The 16,050-nt window shown below is 42.0% G+C and overlaps 1 protein-coding gene across 1 annotated transcript in view; it reads right to left on the minus strand.

Moving 5' to 3' along the window:
* The window catches only part of GNAL (guanine nucleotide binding protein (G protein), alpha activating activity polypeptide, olfactory type), a 202,782-nt gene that overhangs the window by 7,019 nt on the left and 179,713 nt on the right, over positions 1-16,050 (minus strand). The window contains exons 6-11 of the mRNA XM_014938522.1: positions 10,380-10,434; positions 7,601-7,674; positions 6,660-6,718; positions 6,311-6,431; positions 4,950-5,080; positions 2,814-2,881 (exon numbers count right to left, since the gene is read on the minus strand). Of these exons, the coding sequence (XP_014794008.1) occupies positions 2,814-2,881; positions 4,950-5,080; positions 6,311-6,431; positions 6,660-6,718; positions 7,601-7,674; positions 10,380-10,434 (508 nt within the window). The remainder of the gene's footprint in view (positions 1-2,813; positions 2,882-4,949; positions 5,081-6,310; positions 6,432-6,659; positions 6,719-7,600; positions 7,675-10,379; positions 10,435-16,050) is intronic.

Raw genomic sequence — 16,050 nt, forward strand, 5'->3', positions numbered from 1 at the left:
GAAACCACCCCTTTCTTCGCCCCCCCCCCCCCCCCCCGCAGATCTGTTCTATATGACAGTAGTATAATACGCCAAGCAGAGACCAGTTACTAAACATTCTTTTTCCTTGGAGAAAAAAATTAAAATTGTTCCCCAAATGATGGCCCAATCTGCTAGGCTGTCAGTGAGGGACAAGGTACCTGTACCCCCCCTGAGATGTGGGCAGCAGGGAGCACACCACCCTACCCACCCAACGGTCAATCTTTGTCTCGTGTTTCGGTAAAAGAAGTGGTCCTTCATGAAGTGTTGGCTTGTGTTTGGCTCGCACGGCTACGGTAGTGAGCTGCCCACAATGTTCTGGTGGTACCTAGTTACATGTAAAGCCTGTCAAAGGATGTATTTTCAAAATGTTCGGGTTTTTCTGTCCCCTGACAGCTCTGTAGCTCTCTCATTTTAGGACAAATGCAGTATTTTCACCCCTACTCAAATCAGTAGCGTGTTACTTAGCACCAGTTCAGAGGGGGAAAAAATATCCCCTGGGACAGCAACGGAAAGTATATTTACCTTCCTACAGCACAAGCAGGAATATCATCTAATCCTGGCATCCCTATACTGTGAGCACCTAAAGGCAGTTGTCAGCGAGGAACCAAATGTGCTATTTGTGTGTTAGAACAGCAGCTCCTCCACTTCCCAGATCGAGATGTTTTTACAAACCAGCAGGACCCAGAGGGGCTGTGCTGCTGCTCTAACAGGGGTTGCCTGTACACGGGGGATGTGTTCAAACAAACCAGCCACAGCTGGAAAGCCTGGTGTGCACAGCACTGACACGGGGCTGGGGAGCGCTTGGGAGGAGAAAGGACGTGCCTGAGCCCAAGGAAGGAGAATTTCCTACAAGATACGTCCTGCCACCCTCAGCCACTGCTCCCCCTGCCATTAAAACCCTGCTGCCCGAGCCCACCCGAGGCCACCAACCCTGACATCAGGAGCCCATGTTATTTTGCCTTCCTAATACTCACACACTACCGTGTAGCAACAGATGTTGGAAACGTGTTTATATTTAACTTCCTTCTGAAATTCTTCCAATTATCACGCTTTGAATTTGCCAGTACCAGTGCCTACAGCCAGGGAGGATTTTAAGGGGTCCAAGCACCCTGGTGGTGATTTTCACACATAACCAGGCCTTATGCAGTCCAGCTCCCATGATAATAGTCACAAAAAAGCTTATAAATTAATAAAACCAGACTTCCCTGAGACGTGTCCGAAAACTTAATAGGAAAAGGTCATAAATGAAGAGACTTGGAAAGAAAGGTACAAAGCAGAGCCAAAAAGGCAGCAGGTGGAAAAATACACACCTTTTCTTCCTTGTGCCTGAGCCCTCCCCAGCCTCTATGCTGAGGTTATTTTCCCTGTCCCCATTGTCCCCTCCTCTCCGAAACCTGGCCTTTTGTCCCTGACCCCACGGAGCTGGAAGCGGCCTACGGCGCCTGCTGGGGAAGAGGGGAAAGCCCCACGTTTCGCCAGTGAGTCACGGCAGGTGGGAACCTCACCCTTGATGTGTTCAGGTTTTTTTAATTAAATAGTGAAAATTGACAAAGGTGGGGAGTTTCACCCTAGTTTCCCCATAATTTGGTTCTCTTAAGACTCTCCTTCCCAGCTGGACACTGCCACCTGCTTCACAGCGTTTCAGCATTACTGCAAGACAGATTAGGCCTGAAGTGGGCTTTTTTTTTTTTTTTTTGTAACTCTTAGGTTAATACAGCGCAATCTGACGTTGTTCCTCATAAGCCGGAAGGTTAAGGTGGTGAATGGAAATCCCTAAAGCGTGTACATAGTTAATTGCTTCTTTCTTCCTTGTTGCATCAACAGCTGTAAATCCTAACACCACTTGTAAATGCATAATGACTTTAAAATTCTTAATTCTAATCATTACACTTATTCTCTCAAACACCCTGTACAGTTTCTACCAGCAGGGCAAGATGCAGAGAGTGCTGAGCTTTGGTTCTGCTCTCTGCTACTGCTTTGCACTGTTGGAGCTACTGGATATGAGTGAAGCTGTAGGAGATACTGGATTAAGCCCCCGTTTCTGACAGCAGTGCTGGGCTGTGACCCTGTGCCTGATAACTGCTTGTATCTGCAAAATGCAGACAATGCCCCTTCAGCTCCAGCTTTGGAGAGAACCTTAATTACAAGCATAACTGTGACCAGACAAGGAAACTGTCTTAGGATTCCTCAGTAGGGCCATGACACCAGTCCTAGGGTGAGGCAAACCTCCCAACTGGCACAACAGAAATCTTACTTAAGGATAAAATCTGCTTTTTTGTTCATTCTGTCTTGCCAGCTGACCACTGCCAAAGCCCTTGGAGGAATGTAGGATTGAAGTTAAAAGCTTCTTTGCTTTTGAATGGACTGGTACACAAAATAAACATTCAAGGCAACAGCCAGTAACATCTTGCAGGTAGAGAACCACAGAAACCCCAGCTACTTGGCAATGGAAATAGCGCTCCGCATTGTCCCCCTGCGCAGAGAGGGAGGGCTGCTGGCACCCACACCCACCCTGGCATCAAGCAGCCAGCACACGGCTGGTTTCAGCTCTAGCACTTACTTGCTGTGTGATACTTTGCAGGGCAGGTGACTAATATATAAAATGGGCATAAAAATGTGCAAGCAGTGGGGAAGGTTCTGCAAGACAGGCAGCTGATGAGAATTAGGGGATTGCCAGATATTCTCCTCTCCTTCTAGCTTTCTGCAAAAACCCATCAGTTTTCCCTAAATAAGCTATGCCATCTGCCAGTATTTCCTATGACAGAATCACACATAAGATCAAAATTACTCACTAAAAACTCATCCCGGATGAAGAACTTGGCTCTTGTGACTTTGGGGTCTTCTCCTGCATCTGGTGTTGCTGTTCAATTAAAAATAAATGACATCAGAAACATGAAAAGCAAACAATCATATACTTTGCATAATAAAAGATTGAATAAGGAGGAAGCAGTTGTTTGATAAAGAAATTAAAAAATTAAAGATCCACAGGAGATTCCTGATAGGTAATTTTAAAATAGAAAAGTGCTGTAAAATCTGAAATAAACTTCTATGCCTTTAACATCTTTTAGGAACCTAAAATCTTTGGGCTGAAATCTTTGCAATAATGTCATTGGTCATATCATAAAGGGGCTTACTCACATGCACAAGTTTGTTCACACAGATATAAAACAAGGTGGAGTTAGGGTTTAACTTCTATCAGAAAATATGACTAGTAAAAGCAGCTGAGCTTTTCAGATTCTGCAGCAGAGCAGCATCTCTTGAATAAAGCTTCTTCAGGCAGGAATTTGAGTTTCAAAACAATTAGTCCAAGATTACACTTGAAAAAAATGATAGCATCAACAGGTCTCTTAATATATGTTCATGTGTGTTTTATTTCCAGGACCCCAGTCAGCAGAATACTTAGATATACTGCCCATCAAGGGACCTTAAATTCTTGTTCAGCAGGAGACTCATTGGTCACTAATTGTTTGTTGGCAGATGAAGTCATCTCTATCCAGGCCATGTAACAACTATATTTACTGTAAGTGTAAAAAACAATATAGTGAGGAAATAACCTATTCATTTCCCATCACTGTGATTTCTCCTCATTTAACATACCAGATCAGATGCTTACAAACACAATATGGTAAGGGGTAGAATTTATCAGAATATGGAAACATATTTTTTACTCAGAGAGCTAGGCATAAACACAGAGCAGCAGCACAATGAGCAGCAGCTTATGAGTTCAGTGCTGCTGCCCTTAAATACTGCCAGCTGGAATTAAAGAATAAATGAACAACTACTGGTTAAAAATAAAGAGCTACTTCATGTGTGAATATTCTGGATCACTCTGGATATCCACTGTGAAATCCCGCTGAGAAACACCAAAAGCTACACTATTCTGACATCTGGTTTACTATAAAAAAATTGTTGAAAATTTACCCAAACCCTGTGTATATCTGGTGTATGTTTGGGAGAGGGAAATGTGGGTGATGGTGACAGAAGACTTCTGCTGAAATCCCTTAGCATTATAAAACTGGTGCCAGGTTAACTCCTGTTTTAGGACAGTTTATTTAACCTCTCCATTTGGAACTCAGCATCACACTCCTGAAATTCCAGACCTGAATGAAAGCTGAAAACAGCTTATTATCACCTTCACTTCCATAACCTTGGCCATTGTTGGTGGTCAGTGGAGAACAAAAGCCTTTTCTGACAAGTTGCTGCAAATATTATGCCAGGGGCTTGACTGGGGTAAGGCAGAGGCCAGTGGGCAGAAAGTGCAAGTTTTACCACTTTTGCTAGACCCAGACCTGAGATATTTGGAGGCCTTCTGCCTGGTATAAAACTAGCATAATGCCAAAGTTTACTTAGGCAATATGTCATTGCAGTGCAGGAATCATTGTACTTCTTGAAATGATAAGAAACAGAACCCATGCTAATTGGTCCATCGTCACAGCTCTCTGGGTATTTTTGATGTGGTTTTTCCTCCACTAAAGTTCCCTTGCTGGGTCTGCTGGGCTTCCCATCAGTATTCCAGCCTGAACTTTATTCAAAGGCTGGACTTTACTGAGTTGGAGGATGCAGAATGGCTGCAAAATAAGTCTAATGTCTCCCTAGGAAGGCTCAGCACTGCGGGAGGCCCAGGCAGGAGCACCTGGCAGGGGAGAGACACACTCAGCAGCTTTGCTTTCCTGGGTTGCTCCCAAACAGGGGAAAGCAGGTGCTCTGGGGCTAGCCCCCCACCATCCCCCCACAGCCCTGCCCCTTCAGACCCTGCCTGACTGGGACACCTCTGAGCTACATGCTGCTGGCAGAGCCTCCCCGACCAACAGTCTGTGTTAAGGAATGGTGTGTGGTTATCAATTTCTGTGTGTGTGTGAGGGAGAGAGACAGAGACAGAAGCTGGGCTATGGTAGCAGGTCCAACCCCCAGGTGGTGAAAAACCTTACCATCCTCAGGTACAGTATAATGCGCATACTCAGGAAAGTAATCTTCGATTTTTGATTTCCCTGCCAAGACTTTTTCAGCCAGCATGTCCTGTTTATTCAAGAACAAAATGATAGAAATGGTCCGTAACCACCTGTCAAAAACAAACCGAATGTTTGTGTTAGCTCTCACATGTTAATCAAGGGAAACATATCATTTCAACAGGAAATTTACTGTCTCTCTGCAGACAGAGAGTGAAGTAGCGTGGAACATGCTTCAAAAGAAAAAAAAAAAAGATGACCTAAATTATTGTTTCTATCGGGTTGCACCTGGGTTGGTGGGTGTATTTATAGGATTGATAAATACATTTATAAAACCTGCAGTATACATTGCTGAAGGGAACATTCTTCAAATACTGTTTTCTAAATTATCCTTTTGATATTAAGTAGGGAAAATGATGACACTTCCTAAAAGTACCACAGTCCAAAACCAGACATTACTGTCTACTTTCTTTGTTCTGCTGAAGCAAGAGAAAAAGCCTGGAAATCTGCATTCCCTCAGACTGCTCTGATTTAAGTAACAGTTCATCCACACAGACATCCTGTCTTTTAGGGTGGCCTGTATGACACCTGATGAATCAAAAAAAAATATCTCTCCTCTTCTCCAATTAGTACCTAGCCATCACTGTGATGATGTGCCTTTGGGACTTGCACTTAACATTTTTTCTCACTCTGCCTTCAATCACCTCTTAGTGCAGAGCATCCTGACAGGTATGTTCTGGAAACTTTTCATTACCTGATTTTGTGTATCATTTTTACTTATTCTCTATTAGGAGCACACTCAGATTGTTATTTGGTTCCATATCGAGAATCTACATGCAGTGTGGCAGAATGGCAATTTAATGGCAGTTGCAATTAAATTAGATCTGAAATATCATCCCACAAGGCAGAGAAACTGTGTGCTCTCAGACATGGGTCCTACGAGAGTGGCTGCCCATGTGGGCATTGAGTGCCACGTTCCAGGAGGAGACGAAACCTCATCTGGAGGATGCTCTCAGCCTCGGCCAAGCCAGCACAGTGACAGCAGGAAGGGGTCTCCCCTGCTTCCCTCCCTGCAGCTGACACGGGGAGCTTTGCCCTTTCCAAGCTGTCCCCACACCCCATGTCATTTTGGCAGCAGTGGTGAAAGGCCTTCTGCACCCTCCCTGCACTATGGGCCCCACCAGGGAGGAGTGCACACCATGGGGGTACCCCACAACCTGCCCCTGCCTGAGCATCTTCTGAATAAACAGCCTGAGCATATAGTAAGGAGAGTCTTATTTTGTAAGGGGTTGAGCTGTAGCTAAACTGGGGAGAGCATCGGTGGGAAATGAAGTATGTTTTACCTATTATTCCAGATACTTTTGAAAAGGTCCAGGGATTCCCGTAGTCTGTTTGTGTTGTTGTCTTCCCTTATTACCATGTTGTAGCTGCTGCAAGCCACAACGAAGATGATAGCTGTGACATCTGGGCAGAACACACAAAAGAAAGAAGAGAGGAAAAAATATCTCTGTTATCCCAGCACATACTCCTTGGGGTAACACTGCCATTACTCCCCAGACTGCCAAAAATACCCCCCCAAATTTTCTATATTTTCTCCTTTATTAGTGACGCACTATGTGTGAATATGAATACTAAGCTGCTCACATTCCAGAGAATAAGTTCAAAATAAACATATGGAATATTTTTACTTACCATTAAAGCATTGGATCCATTTTCTTCTCTCATCTCTCTGGCCACCTACATCAAACATGCTGTTAAAAAGCCATAGGATGTTATATCATTTATGTGCACTAGGAAAGTCACATGAAGCACGCAGCACAAGGGTTCAGTTTAAAAAATCTGACAGCCCCAAGGACAGCGGTAGCAAAATACCACCCGAAGCAGAGAGATCTGCTGATGCTGCGCTGCACATCAGCCAGCTGCACAGCCCCCCCGCCCTGCTCTCCCAGGAGAAGGCTACTGAACCCATAAAATAAGAAATATACTATTTTCCAAGGCAAGTGTTGACCTTTCCAGCCCACAGAAGCTCATGTAGTGTGTTAGGTTGGACTTACTGTACTATATAAACAAGGGACAGTTTTCGGCATATTTTGAAGGGTGGTGGGAAGAGGGCGTCTCCATAAGGAGGAGGACATGGAGACAGCTCTGCCCCGTCAGCACTGCCACCTTTCTGGGCAAGAACCGGCGTTTATTACAGAGACACAGCGCAAAACTCTGACAAAGACAGAGCTTGCAGCCCTCTGGAAGGAGGGAGACATTTAACTCTCCTCGTCCCACTGTACAGAGCCTGACTCGTGGCAGCACTCGCGCTGACTTCTGCCAGATCTTATCCCCAAAAGTATTTTATGATTTTACAGTGCTATACCAATGAACCAGTTAGTAAAAGCAGCCATTGACAACCCCACAGTAGAGCACCACTGATACATGTAACTAATATCATCTCTTTTTGCAAAGTATGAGGCAATTTTACTAGGACCTATGGAAAGAGAGCTAAAAACCCAAACCAAACGAAAAAAAACCTGAAACCAACTCCCACCCTAAGCCTACTATACCAAGCATACATGAGCACAGACATCTGAACTAAGTTGTTAAAAATTAGCATGGTATTAATAAATTATTACTAATAGACTTACTGGAAATTTACTTTATCTACTTGAAATCTTGTTTCAAAAATCCCTGATGTCAACACTCTGCATCTTAATAGGTCCTGAAATAAGAACAGAGAAGCTGATTAGCAAGGTTTTATTTCTAACCTCATTTTGTTTTTTAAAGGATGGAATATTATTTTCCATGAAAGTCTTAAATGTTCCGTTTAAATGAAGTTCAATCAGACTTGTTGGAAAACCTGTATTTGTCCCTGCTGACACAGTGGATACACACAAACATAGTACCTGCCTGTGGCCTGTGCACACTCAGAAAGCAGGAAACCTGTTATTGATGGTCATATAATTTTGTATGTGATGTGGATCATAAAACTAAGAAAAATATGCTATTCATGTTGTAAAGTCGAGTATTCAAATGTTAGAAAACTCCAGATTTACAGTTGCCCGGGTAACCTTAATTCTGCCCTCTTTTGCACTGAATGAGACAGGAATCCTATCGAAATAATAGCTTGCGACCGAGTAATTAAAGCTCTATTACAGAGCACAGGGGAACAGAATTCAGGTTATACTGAATCTGGCATTTCTTTCTTATTTTTCGAACCAGCAATACTTTACGACTTAAATAACATTCTTTTAATAATTAAAAAAATAACAATTTCCTAGGTTCTCAAAGGAAGCAGGCAAAAGCAATTTATGATGCATACCTCAGGCAACCATCTCACCCTTGTGCCACCGTCATCGCCAGCAGCGCTTTTAACCTTGGCTACCCAGCTGCTGCTGCTTGGGCAGCGGGTGCAGGACAGAATCGGGGATGGAGAAAGCTGCCAGATGCCTGATGGGGTGAATTTCCCCCTGAGCAGCCACCTCTGGGCACGGCTGCCTGTCCCCAGGGAGCGTTCCCTTCCTGGGGCAAGGGAAGGGTGGCTGGCACTAGCTTAGCCCTCCTTGCCATGCAGCGGCCGCGAAGGCGGGGAGGGAAGGAGGCAGTGGGCAGTGCAGAGTCCAAGCACAGCGTGCCTCTTCCCCCCACCCTGCCATCTCCTGCTTCAAAGTACTCTGGTAGCTGGCAAACTTCTGCCACTTTGACAGCTGCATGAACCCAGCTGAAGGCCACTTATTTAATTAGTTTGGTTGTTTTATACGTTACTGTCATTTTCTGTCACTTGCTGACATTTGTTATTGGACTCGGTCATTATTTTGAGATGGTGCAAAAAACCCAAAATATTAAAGAAAGCAAGGGAAAAAAAAGAAAGCAGTGATTTTTATCAGTTAATTCAGCATGGCAACCAATACAGCAAAACAGGATGAAAACCCAAAAGCAAAAGAGAATCCTTCCTTTACAGCAAAAAGTTTCTGCCTGCCAAATACCAAAGGCCTCCTCTGATCTTTGGAGACACAGAGCATTTCTTCCCAAAGGAAATATCAGGAAAAACTTCTAGATGATGAATGGCTGATCCAGGTAGAGAAGGGCCTCCCAGGAACAAAGAGGCCAACACCAACATTAATAATGAAAGCAAAAACGAGGCCTTGCTTCATTGACTTCTCCCTCCAGCTGAGTGGTATCGATGCCCAAATCAGACCATGAGGTCTAGACAGAGTAAGTCCCAGTGCCACTGCTTTGGTCTTGAGGGTGTTAATAATTGATCCTATATTGGGTCAACTATACAAGTTTCACCTTATAATACAATGCATACTACTTTTTACTGCCTTCTCTTTCAGGCTACGGTCAGAGCAATTGGACAGGCTTGTGGTTATAGACCTGAACTAGTTCTGAAGGAACAAGCTCTGCCCCACATACTTCCTTGTGTGATCTTTGGCAAGTCACTTCATTTCTCTGAATTTCAGTCCCTGATGGCACAATTAGATTTGGCAATGTTATTTTTTTAAGGCATCCACCCATTATAACACCTTGCATGGTCAGACCGAATTATGCAGTGCAGGGATTCTCTTCTGCCACCTGTATTTGCACTTTATGATGTGGCCCATGATCTTGGCTGAGACTACGAGATGACAGGGGGATATCAGCACTGAAAAATAACAACCTCAGAATAAGTTTGCTGAAGAGACATCCTACCCTAGGAAACCTCACAGCTTGAGCTCAGGGAAGGCAGCCGAAGCCGTGCACCATGGTGAAGCCCTTTCTTACTTGCAGGCTGCACCACTTCAGCCTTAACTTTCCTGAATAATTCTGACAATAGAGCACTCTATCAAGATGACTCTATCATGACATCTAGAAAAAAAAGTGCACTGTCCTGCAAATAAGGCTTAAATAGAAACTCTCCTGCCCACAGGAGATGGGCACAGGTCAGAATGAAGGTGTCTGCAGAGGAGTCCATGAGGTCTGCTGCTGCTGCTGGTGCTCTCCCCTGAATTTGGACACTAGAGGCTTCTGCCCCTGCAGGACCAGTTTGATGGACATGGGGGGCCTCCCTCTGGGTTTCCATCACCTCCAGCACTGAAATAAAACACTGCTTCTGCGTAACAAAGGGTGTTGAGGGAAACTGTAGGCTTTTATGTTTAGGTATGTTTTCTGTTCCCTTCGCTTTGTTTGCGGGACACAGAATTGAAAGCAAGAAGAAATAACAGATGTATTACAGGAATCAATGACCAACATCTAATAACTGTAAAAGACATGCTTGCACCACCAAGAAGCTTCTTCTTTAATATCCATTACTTAAATTGCTAGACTGTATTTTGATATCATGCATTATGCCCTATTTCAGCTGCTGTTGGGACTAAAATAAATTACATAAAGAATTCATAGGAATGGGCACCTTGGTTCAGACCCTACCCCATTAGTTATACTAACCTGATCTGTGGGTGTGTAGTCATCCATGCTGACGCTGTCAATTCTTTCTAAAAAGCTAGAAAAAAAAGAAACACGCACTTAGATATGTAAAATGCTGCCTAGTATAACACTTTTCACTGCCTTTTCTGGTTTAGACTCCTGCTGCAAAGTAAAGCACAAGACCAATGGACCAATGGGTGTGTAGTCATCCATGCTGACGCTGTCAATTCTTTCTAAAAAGCTAGAAAAAAAAGAAACACGCACTTAGATATGTAAAATGCTGCCTAGTATAACACTTTTCACTGCCTTTTCTGGTTTAGACTCCTGCTGCAAAGTAAAGCACAAGACCAATGGTAAAGGTATGAGTCCAATGATTTACTTAACATTAATTGAGGTTACATTTTCCGAGTCAAACAGCTTTTTACCCAGACTTTGTTTCAATACAGCACTTCTACACTTACCATTATGCAGTACCCACAAGCGGTCCAAGTGCAGTTAAATGTTATAATTTTGTGAGGTCCACTGAAAAATACTAACTATGTGTCATAACATTATATGGTCGTTCAGACATAAAAAAGATTTTGGGGTTTAAATAAGAAAACAGGGTGACTGGTTGCCTTTATTTAGCATAATACTAATTTAGCATGTCATGTTAATTATGGTCTCAGTAATATTGGCAGAAAACACTTGTTAATATATACAAATATCTGTGGATTGACATGCTACCCTAGAACACTGCAACTAAAGCGTAAGAAATGAAACCAAAACTGACACGAAGGGGAGGTTAACCAATCTGAGTCTTTATGTTGCCAAAACTCAGTGAGATGTATAAGGTGAAACAAAAACTTACAACTGCAGGGAAGGGCAAGAGAAAAGGCAATCAGAAAAAAAGGGGGAAGCCACATTCTCCAATTCTTTATAAAATCTTTTCAAGCTTTAATTCTTTCCTAGAACATGGTAGAATGGCAGTATTAAGGACATAAAAATGTGATTTTATATATACAGCTAAAACAGGCAGGTTCTTCTCTCTCACTTTCATCCATTTCTTGGAGTTCGTGTGAGCCCAGCTGGCTGATTGTCCCCAGACTGCCCCCATGACTTAGAAGCTTTCTTGAATTTCTGCATTGTTATTTTGTATTTGGCAGTGAATATCCCACCAGCTGACTCATCTTGCTACAATATTATCAAGATTTCTTTATCAACTGGCAAGTTTTTCCCAATTTTACTTGGGTGTGCATATGGAGTCTACTTAATTGCAGTGGGAAAGAGGAAAAACCAGTGAACTCTTGACTTGCAACGTGACTCACTGTTAACACAGGGGTCACACACACTGACCAGTTGAAAAAATATACCCCTAAAAGCCTCTTTGTAATTCTCATACTGTTTTCCCACGGATACAAACTGAAAGGGAAAGAAAATATGCTATGTATATATTTACTTATACTATTTTCCCTTTTTGAACCTCCATTGTTATAACAGGGGAAACAAAATGCAGTATCTACAGTTAGAATATCCAGCTTTTCTTTCTGGATGATCAAGGTGTCACGGCTAAGCATATTGTTTAAAAAATGACTGTTTAGCGCAACACAATGGGTGCCTGATAACAAAGCTATCCTGAACAAACTCTGAAGAAAAATAAACTTTTAACAAAACCTCCTCCCCGGCCAAAAGCCACCATAAACTTATCTAAAGATATAAAAGTACATCTTTAGACTCAGCTACAGTCACCATAAGAAAGCAGTAGTGTTCAGACCAAACCTTTTTGTCAGAAGATTTCCCTCACCTTGGGAATATTCACTAAGCAAATTTTAACTTCAGTTACCCCCCCCCAGCTAATGCAGAAACCGGAGCAGAGCAATGTATTTTTAACTGGTGCACCTATCATGAAGCCAACTCTCATCTTACGCTGGCAGCACACAAGATGAAAAAAGAAGGCACAAAACCCCTGAACCAAAAATGCCTCCAAGCTGAATTTCTTCCTAAACAAGGAGTAATTTTCCTTAATATGGCTGTCCAGGCAACACTCCTGTACTTCCAAGTCTGCTTCAAAGTTTTCTGCCCAGTTTTTTTTATGGTTTGATCCGACAGGCTGGGTAACAGCCCCTTTTCATCAAGGTAAAAGAGGAATAAAGAGTAATGAGGGATAAATCCAGGTCTCAGAGTGCAGTAAGGCGGCAAGTTTGTTAAACAACCCTGGAGAAAATGGGCAGGAGCCCAAGGGAGAGCTACCAAACTGCTGCTGTGGGCAGCGCAATCGCTTGCATAGTTTGGGATCGATACACTCAACAGTCAGGGGAGAAAATGCTGCTCAACTACATTTGAGTCACAAAAGGGCTCTGGTTTAGACTGTGGGCAGAAGCAAGCATTTGTGCACAAACACGACTCCATCACAAACCTCACAAGACAGTGGTCAATTGGTGTTTTTCTTGCAGAAGCATTCCTTCTGGAGTTGATGTATAAATCAGAGACGCTATATCTTGACCCCCCCAATATCAAGGTCATGTTGGCAGAATTCATCCAAAATGATTAAACATGGTAATTAGTACCAATTCACACCTCTCTCACCTACACATACAACAAACACTTCAGGGAGGTTACTGGCTGTTAGCATTTGCATTTACCAAACCGGAAAATTATGGGTAAGGAACCGAGGAGAGATGCAGAGTTACACTACAGATAATCCATGGCAGCGTTGGGAATGAGTAAGTCTCCTAATCAGATGTCCTAGTATCAGCCCAAGTCGTCTTCCATTTAGAAATCATCACCCTCCCCCCAATAAAAGGATCGTTTTCAAATACCCTGAAGTGCAACACCACAGTTTCAAGAGTGAGCTCTGACAAGTATCACGCACTGAAAAAATATCACTTGACATAGCAGCCATAACGTTTTATGCTTGTAAGGTTGCTGGCCACGTGCAACAAATGCCATGATTTATAAGGTTTTACCTGCCATCCCACTGTATCAAGCTGCAATGGTATCACTAGCATCCAATACATCAACATGCAACTACTATTAGGATTTGGCTAAATTTTGTAGCTTTATAAAAAATAAACCTTTCCAGTGTGTGATGGATAGGCTTCCTAAGATTTCTTTTGCAACTACATTAAATCTGCACTGAGATTTCTAGACACTGAAACACCAAAAACTATACTCTTTTGAAAGAAAATCAGTTCTTGAATATCCATCCTTCATATAAGTTCCTTACTTGGCTAATTAGCACAGTATAAAAAGATAGTTCTGACAGACAAATGTACATAGTAGGTACAAGTAATGGATTCCAGATGAGATAAGGAGTCAGTACTGCCTCATTACTAGATCTGCTAACTTCATTCTCATTACTGTATTAAAATGGGAAAACTAGAATCACTTTTCTAAATTGCTTTCTAAAGAACGTTAATTTCTACTAAAGCTAAATGCCTTTAATGATTATGTTCTGGCATAATATACATTCTTTTATTCCTACACATATATACACACACCAGCAAATTTTAAATTTACATTACTAAAATTTCAATTTAAAGTGCTTAAAGTACAAAGATACCTCCCAGCTGTGGCAACGCTTGTATTTCCACTCAAAGAATCAGTGTGAGGAAAACACAATAGCAAAAAATGAATAAAAATGGACACCAGTATCATTTATTCTCTCTTTTTAGATCCTGTTTTTTTCAGCTCAGGGATAAAATTATTTTCACAGAATTATGCCTTTTTACAGTACTGACAGGTCTTCTATTTATGCAGCTTCTATAGAAACCCATACTCAGGAGTTATGTTAATTCTGCAGTGACTGCTTTTCATGCATGTGCAATGAACTTTAAACTCACGCATTCAACTCAACTGTGAATAAAACTGTAACTTATGATATAATATTTATATTTTTATTTCACAATTCTGGATTTATTTATAAATGATTCAATCTGATAATGAGTATGACATTTAGGTTCTTCTTAATTTTACAGTAGGGTGTTTTCCTTACATGGAACAGCACAAACTACCTTTTTTTTTAAAACAAATTAGGCAAGACATTGGAAGGAAGGTCTTCACCACTCTGTTTGGAAATGCAGTGGTTAGGTTTGCCAACAAATTAAAGCGAAGAAAAATGGACTGATAAAGTTAAAAAAACCAATCACGAGCTAACTGACATTATTATATCTATTATTAAGCTGATCTGTAGTTTTATAAATATCTTCAGTGAGTTTCCTAGGAAACTCAGCTGACACTTAGTTTGACAAGCAATCTCTAAATTTTATATTATGCAAGCTGTGAACACAAAAGTACAGGTTTTAGATGTGCCTGCCAGTGCATGTGGGAACTATCAATAAGCATTATTCTCTTTAAAAACCATGGCAATTTGAGCAGCAATAGCAGCTATATAAGAATTTCTGAAAAAAGGATTCAGAAATGCACAAATAAAGAAGAGGTAATCGTACATGAAAATCCTTTTCTCACTGGGTAAATTGCTACGCGTCTCTGAATAGATATTCTGACCCCACAAACAAAATCACAATTAAAAGGAAAATCATGTCTTGAGAATAATATGATAGACACAAACCCCATGCTACATTTGTGAGTGTATTTTGACATCCAAATAATTGGAAAGATGAAGTGCTAAACCGCAGATCAATACAGCAAACTATACATTTTAATAAATCTTTGTCTACTTCAACCATTTTTCATGCTCTCACCCTAACATTTCAAAGGCCTTGTATCAAAAAGTTGCTGTGGAAAACAAGAAATCAAACCCACGACAAAATGCTTGTCTCTATAAAAGGAAAAGGTAACGTGGCAAATCTTTAAGGCTGCAGCTCTAAGTTCTCAGAGTTTCATATTTATCCTCAAATCAGTTGTTGGCGTCAGCAAACCTCTACATTTCTGACGGGCCATTAAGAGTTTTGCAAACTACTCAGCCAGGCTCAAAAACTGTCAGAAGCACCACAATCTATTATATGAAACCATCCAGGAGCAGGACCTTGAATTCCACCCTCTTTGGACCGCAGTAAGTCACAGGTGAGGCAGACATTTCTCAATAAGAACACCTGCCCCAGGTCTCTAGAGAGCGGAAATGGAAAAAATACCTTTTTTTTTTCCTCCCCTATTGCAGTTTTTAGGGACAAGATCAAGATTTCACCTTTTTTTTTTGCCTTTCTTTCTATCCATGATATATATACGTATTTTATCAGCTAAGGGATGACAATCCTGTTAATTCTTCCTGCAATATTTGAAATAGGAAACTACAGATTTCTGGTTTTGAGAATACCTTAAGCTCCACAGTTGGGCTTCCAGCAACCTCACGCTATTCTGATATATTTCCTGGTAATGGAGAAACATAATGGAAGCAGGCCCCCCCGTAATATTCTAACCCCTAATGGATTAATTTTCCCAAGTCATTTGCTGAAATATCATCAGAAATCCCTCAGAAGACGTCGGTAAAATTTAATGGCTAAGGATTTTCCTATGAAATTGAAATTATAGAATCACAGAGTGATTAGAGTTGGAAAGGACCCTAAAGATCCTTGAAGGCCTTGAACACTTCCAGGGATGGGGCAGCCACAACTTCCCTGGGCAACCTGTCCCAGTGTCTCACCGTCCTCACAGTAAAGAATTTCTTCCTGATCTCCCATCTCAATCTCCCCTCTTCCAGTGAGGTGACGGGGGGGGGAACACGCGCTGCGGGGGCGGCGTCGCGGGCGCGCGG

This window comes from Calidris pugnax, unplaced genomic scaffold (genome assembly GCF_001431845.1).
Source record: "Calidris pugnax isolate Ruff unplaced genomic scaffold, ASM143184v1 scaffold13, whole genome shotgun sequence".
Taxonomy (NCBI): Eukaryota; Metazoa; Chordata; class Aves; order Charadriiformes; family Scolopacidae; genus Calidris; species Calidris pugnax.